This window comes from Medicago sativa, chromosome 4 (assembly GCF_051527215.1).
Source record: "Medicago sativa cultivar Bolivia chromosome 4, Bolivia_mono, whole genome shotgun sequence".
Lineage (NCBI taxonomy): Eukaryota > Viridiplantae > Streptophyta > Magnoliopsida > Fabales > Fabaceae > Medicago > Medicago sativa.
Window position 1 is genome coordinate 51,242,539 of NC_140752.1, and position 23,109 is coordinate 51,265,647.

Consider the following 23,109-nt stretch of genomic DNA (forward strand, 5'->3'; position numbering starts at 1 on the left):
ATGTGCTTGAAAAACAACTCTTCCTCTTTAACTTCTTATTGTTAAGTTAGTTCAGCAGTTCTTTCAGTTCGAACTTGCCGTTCTGAGTTGCTTCGCTCTGTTTCTGTGGTTAGTGAGATATGGAATTGGACCAGTTATTCATTCTTTCTTGAGTTCTATTTTTTAGAGCTGTGTGACAAGCTTCCATGAGCAGATAGGATCCTCTTCTAGGGCTCGTTTCGGAGTTGAGCGAACATTGTTCTTAAATTACTTATTCCCTTCCCCGAGTTAGACTTTTCAAGAGATGGGTGAATAGACACCAGTGGATACCTTGAAAAAGAGCCGAAGGAAGAGAACTAGAGAGTCGGAGGGAAGGAATACAATCCTCGATTCAAGACAGTATAAGATCCGTCAGTCTTTTTGCAATGAGGGAAAGCCACAGAAGCTGGCCTAACAAGATAGGGAGGCTGTCCAAAAAGGGAGATTCTTCGAGTTCATACCCAGTAGAAAGAAGGGCAGCTGCTAGGATCCCAAATCAAGATTGGCTAGATGGGAGTAGCTCATGCCCGGCTTGGAAAATGAAGTTTGATAAGATGGATTCGTTCGTGAAAGAAAGAAAATGCAATGGTGGAAAATGAATAGAATTGGCTGGTATGTTTCAGTTTATTCCCTAATGAGGTGCCGACATCTGTGTTAGTTCCTAGGAGTGATGTTACAACATCCGATATAGCCAAAGATCCGAAGGAGTAGCAAGAACAAAGCGGGACATTAACAATAATACCCGTAAGTATTGCAAGCTCAAAGACATTTGCTCAACCATCTTCAGGTTAAAGAAGGATATAGAGAATTTGCATCAGGATATGGTAAAATGAATAAAGCATGACATTGGAATCTAGTTAATTTTAATCATGGATATGTTAATTAGTTTATTTTCCCTAATACTTTTACACTATCAGAGAAACAAAAAGGGGCTAAAATCTGTCAATTAATCTATTTTTATAATTTCTCCTAATTTACAATCTCATCAACTAGAATTTCAACCCTTGATACATTATATATTGGATTAAAAAACACTTGGTCACATCATAGGCAACACTTCAGTGCTTGTAAATCAATTCTTCATCTTTGCATTCTCTAACAGCAATTTCCAGTTGGTCACTAGCACTTGAGGGCAGTACATCACAACAATGCCTTCTTGGAGCCTGCAACTGAAATCAAATAAAAGTTTATATAAGATTATGATCAATGTTAAGCCATCCTCCTAAAAACCCTGAAAAAATTTGCGGATTCGTTTACTTTCGAACAACATTTTCAGTTTTAACTTCGTGTTTGGGCTTGTTGGAATGATATTTGGTAATGAATTTGTCTTTTGAATTGCGATAGATAGAAAATAGAAGTTTTTTTGAAAATTTCCATAAACAAGAAAAACAATGTTTTTGAAAATTTTCATGATTTTTAATAATATTCGATTTTTTTCAAAATGCATTTCAAGACCGATGTACATTACTGAGAGTGAAATGGACTCGGATGCCTTCAGCAAGATCTCAGGTTCAAATTTGGAGAGGAGACCCGACTGAAGATGGTTAGCTAGATTTTTCAGTAGAGAGTAGTCATCGACAAAGCTGAGGGATACTTAGCACCAATAACAGGTTTACCAAAAAAAATGCATTTCAAAAACTTTCGGAGTACCTTATCTTATTTTATCAGCAAAAATGAAAACAAGATATACCATAATTAAACGGATTCACAAATAGTTACCTGTTTGATATCAAGGTCTAGCTTATGAGTAACCACTTTGATGACTTCTAGTTTCTTTGGAGACACCAAATCCTTTGAGCAATTTTGAAAAGATCTCCTATAATAACTGTTTATAATACCGTCTTTACCAGAAGAGACGCTATCGAAATAGAAGATAGTAGATCTTTTACAAGGATCAGGGTGAAGTGGTTTTGTGTTGAAAGTATAAGCTTTTGCTAACATATTTCCCTTTTTCCACTGCTTGAATGTTTCTCGCGCATTCACAACATCCGGTAAAAACATATGGTTGGGGAATACTTGAACAGCATAACCCCATGACACTGAAATTGTCCATGAAAACCACCTGTCATAGCAAATTGTTTGTTGCAACATCCTTTGAGAATCAACATTTACTGCTTCAAATAAATGTTTTAGAGCTTGTGTAGTTGTCATGTTTGGAAAGATTGGATCTGTGTAATCTGGATGATGCAGAGACAGTAAGGGAGTTACTGGATGTGCAGCTAATAGGCCAAAGGTATTTCCAGTTAAATCAACCTGTTTCATTTCATAACCACAAAAACTATGCATTAATTAGGCTCATTTAAGGGAGGAAACACGACGAGCACATTCTAGAATCCGAGTTATTTGGTCCATAAAATCTAAAATGATCTGTGAAATTGAAAATCTTTGATCACATTACGTTAGTGATTCATGTCAATTACATAACAAAAATAACCATCCAGAAGGACTAATGTAAACAGATAAGTTAATTTCAGAAATCATATGAGAATTTCGTTAACGAGGAATGTTAGCAACACATATTCTAACACACACTTTCTAACACACTCTTTTTGATTGGTTAAAATTCACATGGATCCCACCAAATCATGTGGGTCCCATATAAATTTGGTGGGTCCCACATGAATTTTAACCAATCAAAGAGAGTGTGTTGAAAAATGTGTGTTAGAATGTGTGTTGCTAGCATTTCTCTTTCGTTAATTTCAGGGACGAAATTGTACAATGTCTATCTACTATTTAATAGACAAAATTAACCATTCCACCAAAAATAAATTACTCAAAATTTGCAGCATTTCAAACTAATCATGATTTGAATTAACTATTTGTTACCTGATGGAAACCTGGTTCATGTGTCAATCCAACACCAAGTTCAGCTAAACATGAATAAACCCTACCATCACTTCCATATAGATGAGGATACCTTTCCAAACAAGAGTCAAAAACCTTAGCCAAAACCTTAGCAAGAGATGAACTAATAGCAAAACCAGCACCACCAAAAGCCATTCCAAAACCAAACAACCGATTCTGCTCGTAAATCTCAGAGTGTGCACCTATATAATACCAAAGCTCATGATCATATTTTGAAAGAGTCTTCACCAAATTCTCCGGGAAGAAAATCGTGTCGTCGTCTCCAAACACATACCACTTCACATTTGAATGATTCAAGGCCACAGTCTCCGCGACAACACGCGCCACCCGGATAGCTGATCGAAGTCCTCCTTTGCAAGTATATCGAAACCGCGAAGTGTCTTCGGAGACACATAATGGAGGAAGAGAAGAAGGGTCATCTTCATTTTGTGGTAGACTATCCAAGAACACACAACCCTTTATTGCATTGTTGTTTTTCCACCATAGTTTCACATACTCCTTTCTCTTTGTCCATGAACTCTTGCTTGAAGCAATTCCAAACACAATATCATCTAGAGTTGTGTTTGTTTTTTTGATGGAAACATCATGTGATGATTCTGAAGAATGTTGCAAATGTACTAATAGCTTTGAATTTGATGTACCTAATATTAGTACTGATACAAGAACATAAAAACCACAAACTGAAGATGTAACTAATATGAAATTAATCAAAGATTGTGCTTTTGTGTGTTTCTGAAATAACTGCATGTTAATGTTAACTCACAATGAATAAATTTAAGAAAATGAATATTGTGAATATGGTTTTGTTTAGAATTTTGATGATGCAAAATTCTATATAATCAAGCAAAGTGAGGCACCGTAATCCACGGCGTGAGAAACAACAAACATGCCTAGCTTTGACGTTTTGAGTAAGTTATAATTCCATGTGTAAAATTAAGGTAAGGTAGGTGTATAAGATTGAAAATGTCTCCCTCAAAAAAAAAAAAGATTGAAAATGTCTCCCTCAAAAAAAAAAAGATTGAAAATGTCTCTTCCAATTAGATTTTCACGGTTGGCTAGTGAGTAGTGACCATAGTCAATGGTTATTGGATATTAGTCAAGTCCTTGAATAAGTATTTATTGACTATAGAGAAGACTAGGAGAGATAGGTAGGCCACCTGTCAAATGAAGATTTACTATTTTAATTTGGTTTGCCTACATTCACATGGTGGTTGTTCAGTGTACTTAAATTTTAATTTAATGTAGATTTGATTATATTTTTATATTTAATAAAATTAACTTTAAATATAGACCGTCTGTTCTCGATTTATCATCTATCAATGTGCTAATTGCATGAATCCGTCAAATTTTCAACTTGAGACAATATGAATCGTTACTATTCAAATCCAAATTTATTGCGTTAAAAAATACATTTAATTAAACGTATTAAATAATTTAAATCATTGATTTGAGATTGATCGGTTCACGTTATGTTTCACCAAATTATCTTCAAACAATCTACATCATTGATTTAAAATCTAATTAACTTGTCACACATGTAATGTATGGAATCAGACCATGCACCACAACAACTTTACTAAGGTCTTTGGTTTGGCCAACATTTAACAGCCAAGAGAAACAGGTGGCTTGTGTTGGTTTCATACACAAATTCAGGTATAACAGCACTATTCATAGTACTAAAGATTTTTACACGTTTGTTACGTTTTTTTTTTTTTTTTTTTGCTTTTGGTTTAATTTCCTTGAAATTAATGGTTACGTTTATCTTTTTTGAAAGGATTGATTAATGGTTACATCTATCATTTTCCGTTTCCTTTTCCTCACATTAATCTCGTCTTATATCTCTATTTTGAAACCAATTTAAAGACTGAGCTGTTCCAATTTGTCTTAGTTGTAAATATAATGCATAAAATTAACACTGGCATCACATGATTATTTATCTTACTTGTTGAAGTCTGCTTGGGTTTGCAAAATGCGTATTTAGAACTTTGGAAGCATTAGGCACTCAAGGTGTGGAAACGGGTTCAAGGCTTCAAGCCAGATCATGATTTCTATTCACATTCACTGCATGTTTGGATGCTTGCAAGGTAATCACTCCGAATCAATGATCTTAATAATCCAAAGATCCAATTCAATCAATTAATTTAGTATGCTTTTTGTCATTTTCATCTACAACTAAACCAACTAAACTAACCAAGTTGCTTGGGCTCTAGTGGCAATGAGCTCCTTCCAAGGACGTACCTGGGGAATATCGGGTTCGATTTTCAGAGGGAACAACGCTTGTCCAATGTGCATGCCTCTACGCATAAGCCAGATTAGTCGTCCACCTTTGGTAGGTCGAAAACCAGTGTGAAAGCCAAAAAAAAAAACCAACTAAACTAAAAAAAAACCAATTAAATCTAAAGTAAAACCCGTTTTAGTCCCTGTGAAAAACCATAAGACCCAATTTAGTCCCTAAGAAAATTTTAAGCCATTTTTAGTCAGGGCCGGCCCTAGGGAGGTGCAAACAGCTCTATAGAGCTGGGCCTCCCCAATTTTGGGGCCCAAAATATTTTTTTTTAATATATAACGCGTTGAAATTTTAATATATAGGCATAGCATAGATAAGTTTACAAAACAAATGGTGTGGCCCAGCGGTTAGCTATGGTGGTGTTTTTCTTTTGGTCTGCGGTTCAACTCCCATATATGGCAAATGTCATTTTTTTGTAATTGTATTATTCTTTTATCCCTTTTGGGCCTAATTTTAAAGGATTTGAGGTCTATATGTCCTCAATACTTTCTCTTCTTTTTCCAATTCAGTTCACTTCTTTCGCAAAGCTATAACAACAAACATTATAATTATTCTAAAATAAATAAATAAAACATTATATATTAAAATTCTTTTAAAAAAATTGTATTTTTTAGGGGCCTATTAATAATAAGAGAGCCGGGCCTCCAATTTCACAGGGACGGCCCTGTTTTTAGTCCTTGAAAACAATAAACCAAGACAAACTAGTCCCTACATTTCTTTATTTGTTTGGTTAATGAATGGAAGATAGATGAAAGGAAAGAAAATCGAGAGAAAAGAAAATAAGATAATTTTTTAGTTTGAGATTCGGAGAAAATGAAAGAAAAAATTTAAGTCTATTTGAAAATGACATAAATGTCCTTAAGCAGAAAAATATACATGATAATAATATATTAAAGCTGGTGTTTCTTTTTTTGTTGGTGGCCGGGGTTCGAACCCCAAACCTTGCATATTTTATGCATTGTCCCTACCAACTGAGCTAAGCTCACGAGAACAAATCTGGTATTTCTTTAAAATTATTGAAAATTACCAAATATAAAATAAAAAATGCAATAAAAATATAAATGTTAATAAGATGCAAGTCAGAATCATATCACATGCATAAAAAATATTAACTGCGCAGCAAGGAAAACAGTTATAATACATTTACAAAATTTCAAGACAAATCACTAGTTACCACTTAGTTTATAGCCTACATTAAAACTTGCTCCCCTTTGGGATCACAATCAAGAGCAAAATTGGTCCTTTGGGTGAGAGGGTACCCCACTCCAAATATGAAATCTTAGATGAAATTTTGTGCATCAGAAAAGTATATGAATATATGCAACAATATGTACAACTGCAGGGAAATAATCCATTTGAAAATTGCAGCTACACAGGAAATTAAAAAAGACACGCAAATGGGGCATGCTGTGAGAGGTTGTTGACCAAATTTCAGGTGAACCAAAACCTGTCGGTTAGAAGTTGATCACCAGCACGATCTTATAGTTATCTTTGAGTACACGTTGTTTATACTGCAAAGTGGACATAACTCAGTTCCACAATGCTTGCAGCCCTATGGAAGCGTCCCTTGTTGAACAGCTTTTGTAGAATGACATAACAAAGTTAATTGAGAATTGACGAAGGTTGAAAGAAATCTATTTACCTTCAATCCAACTTTGAAACTAAGAAAACGATTCAAGTTTTAAATGAAAGTATATCCTATTGAAGCAAAGTTCTGAGGTCCACCCTTGATGAAGAAGCATCCACCCTGTACCACATTCAACGCTGGACCGAAATCGATCAAGCATTCAAGCCCATGAAAATTTCCAAGATTTTAAGGGTGACATTTAGGGAACCAATTTCACGAGTGCTGAGTAACACGGTTCAATTTCTGGAAGTAGAAGTCCTTAGAAAACTATGACAAAATTTCAATTCACTGACATGGCCGAAAAGGACTCCATGAATTTGGTTCCCTAAGTGAGATTGAGAACTCCCTAAAAAATTCTATGACTCCATGGATATCAGTTCATTAATTTCACACCGTCTTATATGAATACTGATTGTTTCATTTTTAGATGGCAAAACGTTGCAGCACTGACGACGGGGAGCTTTCATCTGCAACGTAACCGAACAAAACAACACGAAGATAAATAACTTGAACAAGAATGCAGATAGAGATGGGATACAAAAAAGAATAACAACTTTTAAATCGATGTCTTTGTAACAATAAATTAACAATACCTCTTCAATACTAAGATCCAGCTTTCTTGAAAAAACAGTGATCTCCTTTGGAAGTGTAGGATTTGAATTAGAGCACTTCTTTTCTACATACCTACTGTAACTGCTCCAAATACCTCTTTTATCAGATGTAACACTTTTCAAGAAAAATACAAAAGGCCTTTTGCAAGGATCTCTAGGATTGTCTCTCGTGTCAAACATGAAATTGGAATGAATCTTCCTCCACGGCGCAAAAGTTTTTTTCGCCGCAAGGAGATCAGGTAGAAGTACATTTCCTTGAAAAACCTGGATGGCATAGCCCCAAGAAACTGAGAAAGTCAATGAATTCGAACGATCATAGCAGACAGTTTGCTGCAGAATTCTAGTGGGATCAACATTTGTAGCTGCAATAAGATGTCTCAAAGCTTGTGTTCTATTCATGTCGGGAAAGAGAGGCTGTGCAGCGTCCAAGTGATGAAGGGAACACAAAGGTGATAATGGATGTGCGGCCAATACCCCAAACAAGTTCCCCCGCATATCTACCTGGTGTAAAAAATATGCACTGTTAATTTCCTGCATAATAAGCTGTAGACTTAACTGAAAGATAAGAAAAAAAATGCTCATAGTAAGTAAACAATAAAGCGAACTCTAAAGTTAGTCACTCAAGTATCACTATTGTCTTGCCTATATAATCATTAAAGTACAAGGATATATTTTGTTCTCTCTAAAGTATATGAAAATCAGCCTGGTTAGTCCCAGCTGTGACACATCTTCATATACTTCAAAGAAAAACTTGCTAGATGCAGGAGTATACTTTAGAGACTACTAATGAAGTGTATAAGGATTAAATAGGCGAGAGAGTAATAATTGAGGGACTAAAATAAGGATTTATTCTAAACATTATGCATACAAATCGCAACCGATTATGAACAATCATATCTCATCGATACCAGAAAACAACTTAAAGGCAAGCTCCCATTTCCCACCCAATTTCGCTCCCTACCTTTTCCAAATCCATTTTCCCATTTCCCCCAACTCAAACAAGCATAGCAGAAGAGTGGAAAATAACCCATATATCCTGGTCTCCGTCAATGAGTCCAATCCCTAACCAATCTATAAGCGAATGGGATATATATTTTTACGTGAATGTTCCTCGTTATCATGGTTCCAAATTGCTATTAAGGCAAAATGAGAGAAAATGCGGCTGCAATTGGAGTTGTGATATCATTGCAAAGACCTCTAAAACCTTGATATTGTGGCCAGAATCACAATTGCAAACCGCAATTTAGAACCGTGTTCATTAGAAATGTGCAAGTAACTAATAGAAAAGTATAACCAAAGAAAAAGTGATGCTCAAGCCTTAATTGAAGGATTTAATTGAGGGTTTGTCCTAAATATTACGCAGACAAATCACAATATATTAAGAAAAATCAATTCTGAGATATACCAATGAACAACTTAAAGGCAGAAAAAGTGATGCTCGAGCCTTAATTGAAGGATTAAATTGAGGATTTGTCCTAAATATTATGCAGACAAATCACAATATAGTAAGAAAAATCAATTCTGTATATACCAATCAACAACTTAAAGGCAAGCTTCCCATTTCCCAACCTATTTTTACCGCACACCTTTCCCACTTCCATTCTCTTTTTTTCCTAAAACTTAAACAAGCATAGCATAAGAGAGTCGAAAACAAACCATATGTACTGGTTTCTGTCAATTACTCTGATCCCTAACCGATCCAAAAGTCAATGACATATCAATTTATGTAAACTTTCCTCATTACCCAGGTTCTAAATTGTGATTCCAGTGCAAACTTTGATATTAAAGCAAAATGTGGCTGCAATTGCAGTTGGTGGTGGATTGTAGTTTAGAATCATGCTCGTCACAAACATGCAAGTAAAGCAATTAACTAACTTACAAAAAAGTATATTCAAAGAACCCAACACAATAACAACAATTCCGATCTGGGTTCTTAATACAATTGCGGTTACGCTGCGATGTAGATATTATGACAAAATGCAATTCCAGTTGCAGTTGTGATGCCATTGCATATACCTCTAAAACCTTGATATTGCAGCTATGAAGCACAAGCATGGACACCAGACACGACACTGACACATCGACATTATTAATAATTTCAAAAAAATGAATTAATTGAATGTAATCACACATATCAATGTTGTGTTGATGTAGGATACTAACACATGTCAAACACCGAACATGCCTTCGAAAAGAGGTGTTTGCGGTGAATATTGCAACTATGAACCGCAAATTAGAACCATTCTCATTACAAACGTTCAAATAAGTAACTAATAGAAAACTACAACCGAAGAATCCAACAAAACATTAACAACAATTCAAATCACAATTCTAATTGCGATTGAAACTACCTTGCAACATTGATATTATGGCACAATGAAGTAAATGTGGTTTCGTTTGTGGTTGTGATGCTATTGCAAAGACCTCTAAACCTCTAAAACCATGATATTGCGGCTATGAAGCATAAACACATACACAACACTGACACGACGACTCCAGTAATAATTTGAAAACATAAAATAATTGAATGTAATCACACATTTCGGTGTTGTATCGATGTCAGACACGACCCTGACACATGTCAAACACCAGACAAGCCTTTGATCAGAGGTGTTTGTGCTAACATATGCAATTGCGGACCGCAATTTAGAACCATATACTCATTACAAACAATGCAACTAACTAACTAACAGAAAAGTATAACCAACGAATCCAACACAACAACAACAAAAGATTAAAATCAAACAAAACAAAAACGAAATCTACATACCTGATGAAACCCAGGTTCATGAGTCAAAGTAACACCAAGTTCAGCAACACAAGAATAAATCCTAGCATCACTCCCATACAAAAACCCATACCTCCTCAAACAAGAATCCAAAACCCTAGCTAAAACCTTCCCAAGCGAATAACTAATAGCAAAACCACCACCACCAAACGCCATCTCAAACGAATACATCAAATTCTGTTCATAACTCTCCGAATTACTCCCAACATAAAACCACCGTTCATGATCATACTTCGCTAGCGTCCTCACCACATTCTCCACAAAAAACACCGTATCATCGTCCCCGAACACGAACCACCGCACATCCGTTTCGTTCCGATCCACCGCTTCTTTCACCACACGCGCCACACGGATCGCCGAGCGAAGTCCTCCTTGTAACGTATACGGAAATCCAGACACATCGCCGGAGATAATCACCGGCGGTGAATCAGCCGACGAATTCCTCGGCGGCGCGTCTAGAAAAGCAAGTACACGTGTTGATTTTTTGTTGTACCAGAGATTAACGTAGGATTGACGGTGCGGCCAGGAGAGAGAAGATGAAGCGACGGCGAAGAGAACATGGCGGCGCGTGGTGGAAGTGAGACGAGATACGACGGAGGAAGGTGTTAAAGTGGTGGAGTATGGGGCCCACAGAATTAAAAGGAAATAGAAATTAAGAAGTAATGAAAGAACTAAAAGGAATGATTTAAACGACGTCGTTAGTGATGAAGTTCTGAATCTGGAAGGCATTGGTGAAGTTGAAAGAGGTAATGTGTTTGTGTTTGGTTCTTTTTTTCTTCTATGAAACATCATTGTTAGTTTTTTTATTATTACTTTTGGTTAGGTTAGGTTTTTAACTGGGTTTGAATAATTTTTTAATTAAAGTAAAAGGAGTTGAAGAGTTAAGTTGAGGAACATGGATTTGGAAGATAGTGACAAAATGAATCGATGAATTGAGGTTACTTTTTGATGTCAACAATGGAACAAGTTGATTGTTATTTTAATGTTTTTGAGTTTGTGCTGTTCTAATAGAAGATGTAATTGTGCGACAACGAAGGCTTGAACTTGGACTGTTTCTTTCTTCTTTAATGGACCGATTTGTTGGGTTAATTATGTGTAGATAAAATTGTTTTTTTAAGCTACTAGGCTTGAATGGAACGGAATGGAATGGAATTAAAATGAGTTATAATTTTTGTTATTTCATTTATGTCCTTATTTACAATAACATTGTTGTGCAGGAAAAATGAACAAAACTGAAAACTTATAATATACACCAAATGGAAAATAAAATAATAAAAGGTAGAAAAGGGAAATAATATGAGCTCATTGTTTAAAAAAAAAAAAAAAAGTGAGTTCATGAAAGTGAAAAAAGGAAAGAAACATTGGACATGAAGGATTTTAAAAGTGGGGAAATAAAAACAACAATTTTACCGGTTCCTGAAGACATAAGGGAAACAAGAAGAAACTCGTTTAGTTTGAGATTATTTTTCATTTGACATTTTTTTCCTATTTGGATATGAAACAAATAAAAAATGAATTGGAAGAAGCAAGACATGATAAGAGCATCGATGAGGAGAAGGAGAAACCTGGAGAAGCAAGACATAATACATGAAGGAGGAGAAGAAGACATGGTATGTGAGGTGACGGAATAAGAAAATAGGGATAAAAGAGTAATTAATTAATTGAGTTGTTTAATTCCATTGTATACCTCCCAAATTGGGGGGAATCAATAAGGGTTTGTTTGGTAAAAATAGCGGATAGCTTATAAGCTATCTGATAGCTGATGACTTATAGCTAATAGCTGATAACTTATAGCTGATAGCTGATAGCTGATAACTTATAGCTGATAAGCTAATTGAAGTGTTTGGGAAAATTAGCGGTTCAAAGGCTAATAAATGTAAAATGACATAAAAGGACTTTTTTTTTTATTATTCTAATTTCTATGAAGACAAGAACAATTATCATTTTTAGGCCATAAAAATTTACGCTACTATTAAACCAATTTTTTTTATTTTTTACTCTACTAATTTTACGTTACTATTAAGCCATAAAATTTTGTTAAAAAATTTACGATATTATTGGAATTTTTTTTTTTGAATCGGAAAATATTATTAAGCAAGGTTAGTACAAGATGCACTTAACCCGCAAAGGAGGAAAAAGAGTACACAAAGAGGGCCTAATAACATAAGACACCTCTAACAACACAACAACTCAATGAAAAAACCCCTAGGGTCCTAAACCTATAGCAGGACAAGGACCAACACAAAGAAAAACAAGCTGCCAGCCACAAAACAGAACTGTCAAGCCACCTAAAACACTCCAAACCACACCAGCAGGCTACGACAGCAGCAAACAGAAAACATTCCTTGTGCACATACTGATAACAAAAGACCAGCAGCCCAAACTAAACACACCAGATAGCCCAAAACAGCCCCACGCTAACAGCAGCACCACCTCACACAAACAGACCACCAAAACAAGCAGCAGAGGAAAATCCTGCAGAACAAACCATACCAAGCTCAATAATAGAGAACCAAACTCGACAGAAAATCCAGATGGAGCTTGCAGCCAAAATTAATCCAAAATGTTGATTTAACAAGCTTAACAACAATCATGTTTTTTTAACAAGCTTAACAACAATTATGTTAATACAAAGTAATAATCAAAATAAGTCTATCGCCTAATATTCCATAATAAAGCAGCAACATTGTTACGTATTTCCTTTGTCTTGGTTGATCTCCCTGATCTTCCCTCTTGTCTTTCACTACCTTGATAACCATCAACAATATCCGGAAGTTCGTCATTAGGTATGTAATTTGGATGTCGCTCAAGAATAGTAAACATTACATCATCTTGTGAGTTGATGCGAATATAGTTATGCAATGCAAATGCAGCTATAATAACATCAATTTGGGTCTTAACGCTAAATTGCGACATTTTGTTTAGTATCTTCCATCTTTTCTTCAGCACTCCAAATGATCTTTCTATACAACTTCTAAGAGATGAATGTGCCTGGTTAAAGGCTTCTTGAGCATTAGTTGGGGGTTCGTGTTCGAACTAAGACTGATGATACCTTATCCTAGGATAAGGCACCATATATCCTTCTTTATCAGGATATCCTTTATCAACCAAATAATATCTACCTGTTTAAGAGAAAAAACAAAATTATAAAACAAACTTCCTCGGTAAAAACTTGTAGAAATATATACAAATAATAATACCATCTGGTGGCTTTGGAAAGTTTAACGCCGGTGTGTTAATTGCATGAAGAAAAACACGTGTGTCATGCGCTGATCCCTCCCATCCAACTGATATAAATGTGAAACACATATCAAAATCACAACATGCCATGACATTGAAGGTGGGGATTCCTTTTCTACCTCTATAACGCATTAGATCCGCCTCAGGAATACATGCAGCTATATGGGTACCATCAATACATCCAATACAGTCCTATTAAAAAAGGTTAGTTAGACAACAGTGTGACCATCATGATAAAAGTATAAGATTATATTTACATATCTATATATATTTTACCTTGAAATAAGGCATGTACCGCTCATCGTTAGAAATATGCGGCAGTATAAATTGAAAAGTTGGATCCTTTGGTCTTATGATATCACGTGCTAGACCCCTGTAGCCCCTACTTCTACCACTAATTGCTTCTAAAACTTCATGAAATGCTCTGCTAATAGTCTCTCCAGAATGTTGAAAGCGCTCTCTAACATCCGTATTAGAAGCACCCATAGCAAGTGTATACACAAATATGCCCACCTTCTCTTCAACTGTCATTCTCTTACTTGGTTGCAGTCCATATTTTGATTGCAAATCTTCACACAACGGTTTAAATAAAGTTGGGTCCATTCTAAAGGCATTCATACATCGAACAGGGTGGCCATTCAATATCTCATTCATCCAATCGTGCCCCCTTTGAAGTGAAGTCATACATGGTTCTTTATAGATATATTTATAGTAGTATGTAGCAATTGCACTTATTGCACTTGATCTTATATTCCAATAAAGTGCATACTTTCTTCTCTTATTTTCTCTTTCATTATCCATAATAACATGAGCACCAACTTTAATCTGCAAAATGAGAAGTTTCAAGTATCAACTTCACCTTCAGTGTGATGTTGAGCACATATCAAAACAATCATTAAAATTATGGCATATAAATAATTTCATAAGCCTGCCCAATTTACAGTCATATTTAGTCACACGGTTATGAAAAAAATGTTATGACACTCTCTCGGATTCCTTATTGGTGTTGAAATATAAGTTCAAAACAATTTAAAGTACACATGGCAAGATATGGCAAACCAGAAACTAATGTCGAATCAAAATCAGAGGCATAAGCCATTCAAACTAATGTTAACATTCACAAGTCAGAAACTAATTACAAATCAAAATCAAAGGCATAAGCCATTCAAGCTAATGTTATGACTTATGACAAATCTGGAACTAATTACAAATCAAAATCAGAGGCATAAGCCATTCAAGTTAATGTTATGACTTATGAAAAAGCTGGAATTAATTACAAATCAAAATCAGAGGCATAAGCCATTCAAGCTAATGTTATGACAAATCAAAATCAATGGCTCAAGCACTGCTAACTAATGTCAACATTCATTTAAGCTATTAACTAATGTAAAGGTGAATAGCTCATTAGTTGTGAAGGTAAATATCATATTGATTATGCTATGAAACGACTGCAAAAAGCAAAAAAAAAATGCAAAAATTACACAAATTTAAGCTATTAACTTTATTTTCTGACCAAATAATATTATCAGGTTGTGTTACTGAATTTCTTCTTTGTCAACCTTCATATTTGATTACATTCAAGTTAAAAGAACAACTAAAATAAGGAAATTGAAAATGGTAAACATGTTTGAAAAGTCAAAGGGAGAAAGCAAAGTAATGTTATAATCTAGTGTAATGATTTTTGCAAATAAAAAGTTAGAATAAATAACTTTAAGTAATATAAAATATGAGAAACAAAGAAGCCTACAAAATTATCATCTGAATCATTCAGATTATCAACAATTTTAAAAATGCAACTTTAATATCATAACACTTTGTAAGCATACACCAAGAAACTGATCACAACCACAAGGGCTGTTAAATCTATAAAAATGAAAAGGAAAAGGAACTACTAAGAAATATGAAAATGAACTTTTATGTGGTAAACGACATAATAATAATAATGAAAAAGAATGACCATCAAGAAAGGAACCGTTAATAATGAAAATAAATTGCTATCAGAAAAGGAATCGTTAGGGAATTTGTGGCTTTAAAAAAAATGCTTTGGTACGGTATATCAATTTTGGAAGCAACAATATTTCAATCAAAATGGAAGTGGCTTAGTGGTGAAAGTTGTAAAGTGTAGTCATATGGTACCTAGTTTGATTCCTTGCAAAACTTTTTTATTTCATAAAAATTATTTAGACCCGCCAAAAAGGGCGGGATTAGGGTTAGGTCAGAACTGTTTAACATTTATATATACTAGATATTTGACATGTGCTCCGCACAAGTTTATTGTAAAGGGGTTAACATACGAATAAGGATATAGCCAACATGATATATGAATGAAATTGGTGCGATGCATTTTTTTAGTATTAAATAAGTGTACAAAATATTTCCTTCAAAAAATTGGTGCGATGCATTTTTTTTAGTATTAAATAAGTGTACAAAATATTTCCTTGAAAAAAAAAAGTGTACAAAATATTGTAAAAAAAAAGGCAAGAGGATAAGAATGAAATTGGTGCGATGCATTTTTTTAGATGAAATTTGTTAGGTTAAATTACCGCTAACCTAATACAGCAAATGAGCGGGAAAATATTAGGTTAAATTGATGTAGACCTAACAAAATTAATAAATAAGGATTAAGATTAAGATTAAGATAAGATTAAGATATATTAGCGGTAGAAGTAGTAGAATTGCTCCATTTTTTGTGAAACAAATTAAGATATAGAGTGTGTTATATCCATTGTTCCACTCTGACTTTTTTTGACATGGAAATTTTTCCGATTCCTTGCAAAACCGGGATTAGGGTTAGGTCAAAACTGTTTAATATTTATACATATTAAGATATATTAGCGGTAGAAGTAGTAGAATTGCTCCATTTCTTGTGAAACGAAATAAGATATAGAGTGTGTTATATCCATTGTTCCATTCTGACTTTTTTTGACATGTAAATTTTCTTTAAGGTGAGTGTGAGTTTATTTATTAATATCCAACTGCTTTATATTTTGTGAAACAAAAGAAGAAATTGTTCACCTTTCTACTATAACAGTTTTTTTTAAATTGAAAAATTATTGATTTGTCCGGTGAGAACGGCTGAGTCGCAACGGCGGCAGAGAATGCTCTGGTGAATCGGTAACGGATTTCGGTATGACGGCGATGAATATCTGCGGTAGAACGAAAGGTGCGTGCAGATGTAACACCCCGTTTTCCCAACTTAAAAATTTCATAAAAATTATCAGAGTTTATCATTATAACGGAGCATCACATACATCATTTCCAACAATTATAGTAATAGGAATACTATTTATTTAAGCAACCTGTCTTATAAAGTTCAATAATCAAATGCAGCGGAATTTAGTTTACATCATCTCATAAAATCATTGGCATTAAAAAGCCACAACTTAACATCTCAATTAGTCTTCATAAAATACTTCAACATTATTAAAATAAAATACGTAACAAGGAAAAACAAGCATCAGATAATCCCCATCCCGTTACGTATCTGAGCATCCTAGACACGACATGAGGAGTCAACTCACGGACACAGCTAGTCCTGGTTACCTGCAAGTTACCCAAACGAAGGGCAGCATTTTCAAGCAGAAGGGGGTGAGATTTCACATTCATTAATAACAAATAATAATTCATAAAAAGATAACCAACAACATATATCTAACATTAATATCATCATTTTAACATCATTTAACAAAGCTAAGTAGTCAACAACTTCATAGTTACCAAAAGCAACATATTCATTCTTATAACTCATCATTTATATCATTCATTAACGTTAGGACAGCAACAACAACGGCAAGACAACAACATCATCACATCATTCATCATTTATTATAAGTTATGATGACTCTTCAATGCGACAACAACTCCAACAACAACTTAGACAACTTCAACATGCATGTGGTACCACCAGGGCATTAAGCCCCCTTCGCTAAGGTCATATTTGGACCTGTCGGGCATTAAGCCCCCATCGCTAAATTAAGCCCCATCAATGACTATGCAACGACACAACGCTAAATGCAACAACATAACTTTCGTACAACAACTTAAATGGCATAACATCATAATATTATGCATCATACAATACTCACATAATATATTCCAACATATCAACAACATTAACAACATATAAATTAATCAATTACATTCATATCAGAGTCCAAAACATTCTTCAAGAGCAATTCAAGTTTGATCAATATGACATAAGCCAAATACTCACAAAACACCTCAACTAAATCCCTAATACTTAAGCTAAAGTTGGGAAAACCAACCATAAGTTTTTAGTCTAACTTGGGATTAGTTATGCTAAGTTTTCTTAAAGTTTTCTAAAGACCCACTTGGACTATTTTCATCATAACTCAAAAACTATGAATCACTTTAATGTCAAACCACAACCATTAGAAAGCTAACTCAAATATCTACAACTTTTTTGTTTACACCGAAAGCTAATTCAACACGGAAAGGGGTGAAAAAGACACAAGAACGCCACAATCGAAGTTCTGACAGCACGCAACGAAAGCACAACAAGCAGTCACCCATGAGGGGCTGCCTTGCTGCGTTCAGGCGTGGAAAACTGCGCCCACGCATGGGAAGGCAGTAGCCACCTGCGCTGCAGCTCTGTGCAGTCCCATTTTTTTTCGGTTTCACCGTTTCGTCCGTAAAAACCTAACCGTTACCCCAATTCCAATTCCGTTTTCGCCTACGCGTTCTAATCAACAAATCCTATCATATTTTACTGAAAAATCATATTTTCAAATCTCCAAAACAGCTTATCCCAGAATCACTTGTTTCCCAAAAACACTTAAAATCACTTTTTCTCAAAATCTCAATTTTCATCAACCCAACCCCAAAACTGGTTCTAATCATTGCACTATGAAAGTTCTAAGGTCTGAACACTGTTTTCCTACATCAATTCAACATGTATCCGTCATCTAATCAACAATCTACAACTTCTAACCCTAATTCCCAAATTCTTAAAACTACAACCATTGATTAAATTTCATGAATTAAAACTTGATACTAATGAGATTTAGTCTCACCCTTACCTTAGATTATCTTTCTGAAATCCAACAGCCGCGTTCTTCGTTCTTAGGGTTCCCTCTGACTTCTCTTCTTTTTCTCCTCTTTTCTCAGTTGTACGCGTTCTAATTTTTCTTTCTCACTTACAGATTTTATTCTTTCCCTAATTGCTCTTCTCACCACAATCCTACTCTTTCCCCTATTAATTAATTATTTCTACTAATAATAATATTTCTCCCCCACTTAAGAATAATACTTATATCATCAACTATTAACATATATTCCGCCAATATAAATATAATAACAATAATAATAATAATAATAATAATAATATTCTAATAAAATGCAATAATTCACTCAAATAATAATTATGAAAAAGTGGGCGTTACAACTCTCCCCCACTTAGAATATTTACGTCCTCGTAAATGTACCTTGTTCAAACAACTCTGGGTAAGATTCTCGCATCTTACTCTCCAATTCCCACGTCAAAATTTCACCAGCTGCTCCTTCCCAAACGACTTTCACAAGGGATATTTCCTTGCCTCTCAGCCTCTTCACTTCACGATCTTCTATCCTTACTGGTAAGGTCTCGATGGTAAGGTTGTCCCTTACTTGCACATCATCTCTTGGAATCACATGGGATGGATCCGGCACATACTTCCGAAGTTGCGATACATGGAACACATCGTGCAAGTTCGAAAGACGTGGTGGCAAACCCACCCTATAAGCAACCGTTCCAATCCTCTCTGAAATCTGATACGGACCAATAAATCTCGAAGTCAACTTCTTTGACTTCAATGCACGTCCAACACCCGTCACCGGAGTGACTCTCAAAACACATGGTCTCCTTCTCGGAACTCAAGATCCTTTCTGCGCTTATCATGATAACTTTTCTGCCTATCCTGTGACTCTTTCATCTTTTATCTAATTAACTTTACCTTCTCGGTAGTCTGTTGGACAATTTCTGGTCCCAATACCACACTCTCACATGTTTCAAACCAACACAACGGAGTCCTACACCTCCGACCATACAAAGCCTCGAAAGGTACCATTCCAATACTAGCATGGTGACTGTTGTTGTAAGTGAACTCTATCAACGGAAGATGACTATCCCAAGTTCCACCTTGCTCAAGTACACAAATTGTGCTACATCACGTTTCATTCCAGACCACCAAAACAACTTCTTTAAATCATGATACATCTTTGTAGCTCCCGGATGAATACTCAAGCTACTCCTATGACTCTCTTCAAGAATCATTTTCTTCATCTCATCATTGTCTGGAATACAAATCCTACCTCGAAACCTCAACACACCTTGATCATCTACATTAAAGTCACTATCTTCAGTTTGATTACTAGCAGCCAACAAATCCACAAATTTAACATCAACTTTCTGCGCATCTTTAATACTTTTCAAGAAATCATTATCAATTTTCAGCATTCCTAGCTTAACACTCCGAGACGACATTTCACAGACTAAGCTCAAATCTCTAAACTGTTCAAGCAATTCAAACTCTTTAACCATCATAGCAGACATATGTAGAGTCTTTCTACTTAAGGCATCTGCAACAACATTAGCTTTACCCGGATGATACTTCAAATCAAAGTCATAATCTTTCAACAATTCGAGCCACCTTCGCTGCCTCATATTCAATTCTTTCTGATCAAACAAATACTTCAAGCTCTTGTGATCACTAAACACCTCAAATCTCGAGCCATACAAGTAATGTCTCCAAATCTTAAGCACAAATACAACTGCAGCTAATTCAAGATCATGCGTAGGATAATTTCGTTCATGAATTCTCAACTGCCTCGATGCATAAGCAACCACTTTACCATCTTGCATAAGGACACCGCCTAAGCCCAACTTGGACGCATCACAATACACCACAAAAGGTTCATCAGGTTTTGGCAAAATCAAAACTGGAGCCGTCGTCAAACGCTTCTTCAATTCATTAAAACTGTTCTAACAATGATCATCCCACACAAAGGTTTTACCTTTACACGTCAACTGCATTAACGGAAGTGCTAGCTTAGAAAATCCTTCTATAAATCTTTGGTAGTAACCTGCCAATCCTAGAAAGCTTCTAATCTCGATAACCGACTTAGGAGTTTCCCATTGTGATACTGCTTCAACTTCAGACGGATCAACTGCAATACCACCACCAGTAATAACATGGCCAAGAAAACTTACTTCCTTCAACAGAATTCACACTTAGACAATTTAGCATACAACTTCTTTTCTTTCAGCACTTGCAAGACAATCTTCAAATGCTCGGCATGTTCTTCTTCTGTCTTAGAATAAATTAAAATATCATCGATGAACACAACCACGAAACGATCCAAAAATGCATGAAAAATGCGATTCATATACTCCATGAACACACCAGGCCCATTACTAACACCAAAAGGCATCACCTTATATTCATAATGCCCATATTGCATCCTAAAAGCCGTCTTCTGCATATCTCCATCTTTCACTTTAATCTGGTGATAACCCGACCTCAAGTCAATCTTGCTAAACACACGTGCACCCACTAACTGATCCATCAAGTCATCAATTCTTGGAAGTGGATATCTATTCTTTATCGTCACTTTATTCAGCTGTCAATAATCAATGCATAATCTCATACTACCATCTTTCTTCTTAACCAACAATACCGGTGCTCCCCAAGGTGAAACACTTGGTCGTATAAACTTCTTATCAAGTAAATCCTCCAACTATTTCTTCAACTCTGCTAACTCAGACGCCGACATACGGTAAGGTGTCATAGACACAGGCTTCGTTCCCAGAATAAGATCAAACGAAAATTCGACCTCTCTCTTCGGCGGCACATCAGGAATTTCATCAGGAAACACATCAGGAAAATCGCACACCACTTGTAACTTATCAATCACTGCTTGACTCTCCAAAGATAAATATGCCATCAAAGAAAACATTAAAATTCCATCGCGTTCTAACTGCTTCAGCTGTTTAGTAGACAAAACCTCTGGTCCACTTTCCTCTTCAGCAGAAGAGAAATAGACCGACTTACTAAAACAATTAATGTGAACATGGTTGTACTCTAACCAGTTCTCTACACAACACACAACAATCAGAATAACATAACAATGGTATTCCAAATGTTAAACGACACGACTCGACTCAACTACTTGGCCGGATGGACCGACCTGCTCTGATACCAATTGTAACACCCCGTTTTCCCAACTTAAAAATTTCATAAAAATTATCAGAGTTTATCATCATAACGGAGCATCACATACATCATTTCCAACAATTATAGTAATAGGAATACTATTTATTTAAGCAACCTGTCTTATAAAGTTCAATAATCAAATGCAGCGGAATTTAGTTTACATCATCTCATAAAATCATTGGCATTAAAAAGCCACAACTTAACATCTCAATTAGTCTTCATAAAATACTTCAACATTATTAAAATAAAATACGTAACAAGGAAAAACAAGCATCAGACAATCCCCATCCCGTTACGTATCAGAGCATCCTAGACACGACGTGAGGAGTCAACTCACGGACACAGCTAGTCCTGGTTACCTGCAAGATACCCATACGAAGGGCAACATTTTCAAGCAGAAGGGGTGAGATTTCACATTCATTAATAACAAATAATAATTCATAAAAAGATAACCAACAACATATATCTAACATTAATATCATCATTTTAACATCATTTAACAAAGCTAAGTAGTCAACAACTTCATAGTTACCAAAAGCAACATATTCATTCTTATAACTCATCATTTATATCATTCATTAACGTTAGGACAGCAACAACAACGGCAAGACAACAACATCATCACATCATTCATCATTTATTATAAGTTATGATGACTCTTCAATGCGACAACAACTCCAACAACAACTTAGACAACTTCAACATGCATGTGGTACCACCAAGGCATTAAGCCCCCTTCGCTAAGGTCATATTTGGACCTGTCGGGCATTAAGCCCCCATCGCTAAGGTCACAAAGGACCTGTCAGGCATTAAGCCCCCATCACTGACTATGCAATGACACAACGCTAAATGCAACAACATAATTTTCGTACAACAACTTGAATGGCATAACATCATAATATTATGCATCATACAATACTCACATAACATATTCCAACATATCAACAACATTAACAACATATAAATTAATCAATTACATTCATATCAGAGTCCAAAACATTCTTCAAGAGCAATTCAAGTTTGATCAATATGACATAAGTCAAATACTCACAAAACACCTCAACTAAATCCCTAATACTTAAGCTAAAGTTGGGAAAACCAACCATAAGTTTTTAGTCTAACTTGGGATTAGTTATGCTAACTTTTCTTAAAGTTTTCTGAAGACCCACTTTGACTATTTTCATCATAACTCAAAAATATGAATCATTTTCATGTCAAACCAAAACCATTAGAAAGCTAACTCAAATATCTACAACTTTTATGTTTACACCGAAAGCTAATTCAACATAGAAAAGGGTGAAAAAGACACAAGAACGCAACAATCGAAGTTCTGACAGCACGCAACGAAAGCACAACAAGCAGTCACCCATGAGGGGCTGCCTTGCTGCGCTCAGGCGTGGAAAACTGCGCCCAGGCGTGGGAAGGCAGTAGCCACCTGCGCTGCAGCTCTGTGCAGTCCAATT

General features: G+C 35.4%; 2 protein-coding genes across 2 annotated transcripts; both read right to left on the reverse strand.

The window, feature by feature from the left end:
* Positions 1 to 840: 840 nt before the first annotated feature.
* Positions 841 to 3,808, reverse strand: LOC146929671 (ERV-F (C)1 provirus ancestral Env polyprotein, putative (DUF604)). Its single transcript, XM_085701466.1, has 3 exons — positions 2,845 to 3,808; positions 1,738 to 2,271; positions 841 to 1,187 (listed from the first exon to the last, which is right to left on the reverse strand). The coding sequence occupies exons 1-3, from the start codon at positions 3,628 to 3,630 to the stop codon at positions 1,077 to 1,079; spliced, it is 1,431 nt and encodes a 476-aa protein (XP_085557592.1). The 5' UTR covers positions 3,631 to 3,808; the 3' UTR covers positions 841 to 1,076.
* A 2,441-nt stretch (positions 3,809 to 6,249) lies between these two features.
* On the reverse strand, positions 6,250 to 11,289 carry LOC146929672 (glycosyltransferase (DUF604)). Its single transcript, XM_085701467.1, has 3 exons — positions 10,179 to 11,289; positions 7,391 to 7,909; positions 6,250 to 7,264 (listed from the first exon to the last, which is right to left on the reverse strand). Exons 1-3 carry the CDS (start codon positions 10,986 to 10,988, stop codon positions 7,154 to 7,156), a joined length of 1,440 nt encoding a protein of 479 aa, XP_085557593.1. The 5' UTR covers positions 10,989 to 11,289; the 3' UTR covers positions 6,250 to 7,153.
* Positions 11,290 to 23,109: the final 11,820 nt, after the last annotated feature.

Bases quoted from the DNA above. Each gene is read 5' to 3' on its own strand.
- LOC146929671 (XM_085701466.1), bottom strand. From the start codon at position 3,630: ATGCAGTTATTTCAGAAACACACAAAAGCACAATCTTTGATTAATTTC. The intron at 2,272-2,844 runs GTAACAAATAGT...GAAATGAAACAG, and splicing joins ATGAACCAGGTTTCCATCAG to GTTGATTTAACTGGAAATAC. The intron at 1,188-1,737 runs GTAACTATTTGT...ATTTGATTTCAG, and splicing joins TAGACCTTGATATCAAACAG to TTGCAGGCTCCAAGAAGGCA.
- LOC146929672 (XM_085701467.1), bottom strand. From the start codon at position 10,988: ATGATGTTTCATAGAAGAAAAAAAGAACCAAACACAAACACATTACCT. The intron at 7,910-10,178 runs GTATGTAGATTT...TTTTTACACCAG, and splicing joins ATGAACCTGGGTTTCATCAG to GTAGATATGCGGGGGAACTT. The intron at 7,265-7,390 runs GTATTGTTAATT...GTTACGTTGCAG, and splicing joins TGGATCTTAGTATTGAAGAG to ATGAAAGCTCCCCGTCGTCA.